The sequence below is a fragment of the Archocentrus centrarchus genome, chromosome 21, assembly GCF_007364275.1.
Source record: "Archocentrus centrarchus isolate MPI-CPG fArcCen1 chromosome 21, fArcCen1, whole genome shotgun sequence".
NCBI lineage: Eukaryota > Metazoa > Chordata > Actinopteri > Cichliformes > Cichlidae > Archocentrus > Archocentrus centrarchus.
In genome coordinates, this window is record NC_044366.1 from 24,413,005 (window position 1) to 24,417,395 (window position 4,391).

The 4,391-nt window shown below is 41.0% G+C and overlaps 1 protein-coding gene across 2 annotated transcripts; it reads right to left on the reverse strand.

The window, feature by feature from the left end:
* Positions 1 to 2,409: 2,409 nt before the first annotated feature.
* mid1ip1a (MID1 interacting protein 1a) lies at positions 2,410 to 4,391 on the reverse strand. Of its 2 annotated transcripts, none has more exons than XM_030757916.1 (2): positions 4,242 to 4,391; positions 2,410 to 4,031 (listed from the first exon to the last, which is right to left on the reverse strand). In XM_030757916.1, the coding sequence occupies exon 2, from the start codon at positions 3,687 to 3,689 to the stop codon at positions 3,192 to 3,194; it is 498 nt and encodes a 165-aa protein (XP_030613776.1). In that variant the 5' UTR covers positions 3,690 to 4,031; positions 4,242 to 4,391; the 3' UTR covers positions 2,410 to 3,191. The 2 variants fall into 2 exon arrangements, with proteins under 2 accessions (XP_030613776.1, XP_030613775.1); XM_030757915.1 differs by having other exon boundaries at positions 2,410 to 4,071.

The window sequence follows — 4,391 nt, forward strand, 5'->3', positions numbered from 1 at the left end:
TTCTGGAAGTCGTTTTAAGATTAAGATTAGATTAGATTCTTTTTCAGCGGATGTTTTTACAAAATGCCATCTCACTCAGGCTGCAGGTAAATGCAGCAAAGCATGTTATCATTGTCCTCGGTGCTTGCAGTGGTTGTTGCAAAAGATCCCCGGTTCGTTCTTGAAAGGAGACACAGATCCCCTTGAGGTTGCATCAGGAAGGTCATCTGCCCAATCAAACATGCAGAGGTGCCCACTGTGGTGACCAAAATTAGCTTTCTATTAGTTATTTCAGGTTTTGCTCGTACAGTGTATTTTACATTTTTAAGTATACAAGTTAAAAACAATTCAAAAGAAAACATATTTATTTGTAATAATTGTAGAAAACGTGCCTTCATCACCGAGACGAATGTGTGATTCCCTGAATGTTTCCTTTCCTGTCAAATAACTTTATTTGCTGATTAATTTGTTCAGGATTTGTTTGCTTCAGTTCTACACAAGTGTCAGTCGATCAATCAGTCAATCAAATCTTTATTCAAACAAGTAACAAGCGTTAATACCCATAAAAAGCAAATTAACATGCAATCTGAAAAAAATATTGACCATTTCCTGGAGTAGGAGGAAGTAAGTGGTTGTAATTGTTACCCGCATCAAGTGTGAGTGAGAAAGAAACTCAAAGTGGAAAGTGGGTGTGTACCTCTCCATTGACCTGTTGTGATACTGAAACTCCAGCTGTACCTGCTGACCTTTGAGGCTGTCGCTCTCAGTTACTGTATGTTCCTCAGTGTTTTCTTTGTTTATTTTAGTTGGCTGGGTGTTACATAAAAGTGCATGTAGGCACACGCTTATATACTCAACAGCCTTGGCACTCCTTTGCACGCTTTCCCGAAATGCTAATATACTATAAAGTATAAGTTTAATAAAAGTAGTTACAGAGCACACTTAACTGCCATGGATGGTCCACAATGCAGGTTAATTCAGATTATATCTAAACGGTGACATATTAAATGCTTTCAATATTTTCTTTCTGTGTCATAAAGTTATTTGGAAATACTCCAAAGAAAAAAATATTCAAAGACATGTCTCATTACCAGTCTTTTCTTACAGGCTAACTTGTTTCAAGTGGATTGAGGTGTAGTCACTGAAACTTTTAACTGACAGGTATCATTCCTAAAACTGCAGGTAGCTCTGAGTCCACCCCTCCCTTATAATACATTTAAAATTCTAGATGGCTGAATTAAATTGTGTCAAATCTGATGTTGGGGTTGTTTTCAGTGAATCTTTTTGTTTTTAAACCTGAGGTTATCATAGGACAGACAAGACGGCAGTATTTTTGGCTCATCCTGCATATTTGCCATTCTATTGACTGCGAATACAAAAAAGATCGGCTGATTCTTTTGCTGTTTTTGAGATCCACCTTTCCCCAGAGACTGTTTTTAGAAAATACAGACAATGCTACAGTCTCATAACCAGTTTCTTTTATTCACGAAGGTGTAGTTCAAACACAAATAATCCAAAAAAAAAAGTAGAATTATGCAACAAAGTATCTGGATGTTATGATAAGTAGAACAAAACTTTATCTTAACCTGATTACATCTGATAAAAGCTCAGAACAATGACTGTGCACAGCCATCATTACAAAAGAAACTAGGGGTGAGATGGCCAACAGGTTTTAAAGTGAAGGAATGGAGCTGAATGTAACCAAGAAGTCTGGATGTTTCCATTGTCTCAGTTGATAATGTGTAACCTGGCCCTTTCCACCTCTCAATGTCTGTCCATATTGCACATTATTTTGAAACGATGGTTCAAGTATGAGAAAGTAAGAATTATCAAGTATGAGAGCCTTTATTATACTGAAAATATTTCCTTATTTACGTTTTGACTACAGCCTTTCATTTGTGATCAAAGGGAAGGATGTTAGGTGTTCATGTACTAACAAGGCGCTAAAGGAAATCAGAGCAAGCATTAACCAAAAAATATGTATTTGTGTTACAGTATTTGTTTATACATCCCAGCTGTATTTAATCATTTGTTGTTATTAATCTCTGGCTCGCTTCCAGAACATGTCTTTTGTCCCAGGTCCCTCACCTCACCCCAAACCGGTCGCGGCAGATGGCTGTCCCTCCCTGAACCTGGTTCTGCCGAAAGTTTCTTCCTGTTGAAAGGGCAACTTTCCTTTCCACCGTTGCTATGATTGCTCGTAGGGGGTCGTCTAATTGTTGGGGCTTCTTTCTAATATTGTAGGGTTTTTGCTTTACAATATAAAGCACCTTGAGGCTACCGTTGTGAATTGATGCTGTATAAATAAAAGTGAATTGAAAATAACTCATTTTTTGGTGCCTTTTCCTCAATAATCACCAGCTTTATATATATACTGTGTAGCTGAAGTAATTTACAAAAAAAAAAAAAAAAAAGCACAAGAAGTGGAATAAGTTTCTATAAAAGTTTATTTTAAAGACAAATATTATCAAGTACAAAAACTGTGCAGAAGGTGCAAAGAAAAGCGTTGGCTTGCTTTAACAGATGGACACAACAGATTAAAATTACAATAACAATAATGCATCTCATGGAAACCCTCATTATTCTCCACCCAGAAGAACTATCAGTTGATTCCAGTTCATTGACCATGTAGGACATGAGGAGATCATGGGCAGCTACAATAGGCATCTGCCTCCTTCCAAAGACCTTTACAAACATCAGACTAAAAGGAACAATAGTAAATACACAGACAAGTTCATCTGAACAAACTAACATCATCAGCATCACAGACAGGATGCTAAATCTTTTGTCAGTATCCCCGTCAGTGGGATGGTTCAGAGGATCACACACACCACTTCTTCTCCAACTTTGAAATAACATATGGCTCTCAGACATAGACAGTGAGGTAATAAATACACATTAAATAAAGGTTTAAATATGTTTCATCTGTGGATCACTTGAGCTGAATGCATTCTGTGTGCAACACGTCAGAGTGCAAAAAAATACAGTTTAGAGCGATGAGCACACAAATGCTTTCCTCAAGATCAACACATCTACAGCCAATACCACAGAGTAGACCAACACCATAGGCCTGTGGATAAAAAGTAGCTGCCTTCTTTTCTACCATTCAAATATGTGTCCATTCATTTCATCAGTAGTAACAGCAGCAGCAACAAGGCCTGTTCAATTAATGGAAAGAATCTGTGCGTTTAAGTTTCCGTGGTCTCTGGGGATTACAGGCCCCATCCTCCGATACCAAGCTCCTTTTTGTAGCGGTTGGTGAGAGAGTTGGCCTGCTCAGTGAGCTTGGACAGCACCCCTTGCAGCCCGGTGAGATGGTACTGGAACTGGCTCTGCAAATCCTCGTCCTCGTCCTCTTCCTCCTCGGATGATGACGATGAGGCTGATGAGGTGGAGGATATCGACATCGAGGAGTGGGAGCGGGTGACTTTCGTTCTTTCCTTTTGCATCTCGTCGGCTGTGGCGCGCCTGACCCCCCACTCAATGTCCCTGCGGATGGATTTGAGCAGCTGGTAGTAGCTGTACATGTCCCCCTCGTCTTCGTCTGATTTCAAGGAGCTCATCTGGCTGTCCTCGTTCAGCGGGACGTCCCGGAGCACGCTGGGCAACAGGATGGTCTGGTCCATGTTGTTGACGGCGCCGATGAAGCTGTTCATGGCGTTGAAGAGGGAGTTTTTCTGGGTAGAGGTTTCTTGCATCTGCATCATCATCTTGGCGATAGCTTTTTTTTTTCACCCCTTCAGGACCGAAAGTGAAATCAAAGCCCCGAATTTCTTGTCTTGCTTTTCTCTCTTCTGTGCGTGCCCAGCTATAATACCAGGCTGATCGGCTTAACGAAGAGGCTTCTTGTCTGTAATGCCCCAGCGAGGATTGGTTGCCCTCTAAATCAGGCGACTTGCTCTGGTAGTTGCGCTTGATTCTTGAGCTTTGTCGCTGAGTTGCGCACTCTTCTGTCTGAAACGAGGCGAAAGCTCTGCTCTATATATAGAGCAGGTCGTTCGTGCCACAACCTGTTTTTCAAGTTCTTCCAACAGTAACCGAACCCAAGTAACCTGAAATGGCACAGAGCAGGGCGGAGAGGTTTGGTACAGTCTAGGAAAGGAAAAAAAGGAGTGGCTTTAGGCTGACAGGTAGACTAGAACATCGCTGCAAACCTCAAGAAGAAGCTGCAAATCCAGCTCAGACATCAATTAAAGCCGATTACACGCGATGTTTTATCGTGCGTATTTACGCATAATAATTTCATCCCAAACTTTACTTACTGTGCAACGTGCTGTCCCGTAGACCCACAGTGTGCAGCTGTCTTCCGGTAAAGAAAGAAAAAAAAAGTCACTGAGATTACATCACCACATCCCACATTCTGTTCCGATGAAACACACAGCTGAGACACGCAGGGTGAGGCTGGAGTTTGC

Bases quoted from the DNA above. Each gene is read 5' to 3' on its own strand.
- mid1ip1a (XM_030757916.1), bottom strand. From the start codon at position 3,689: ATGATGATGCAGATGCAAGAAACCTCTACCCAGAAAAACTCCCTCTTC.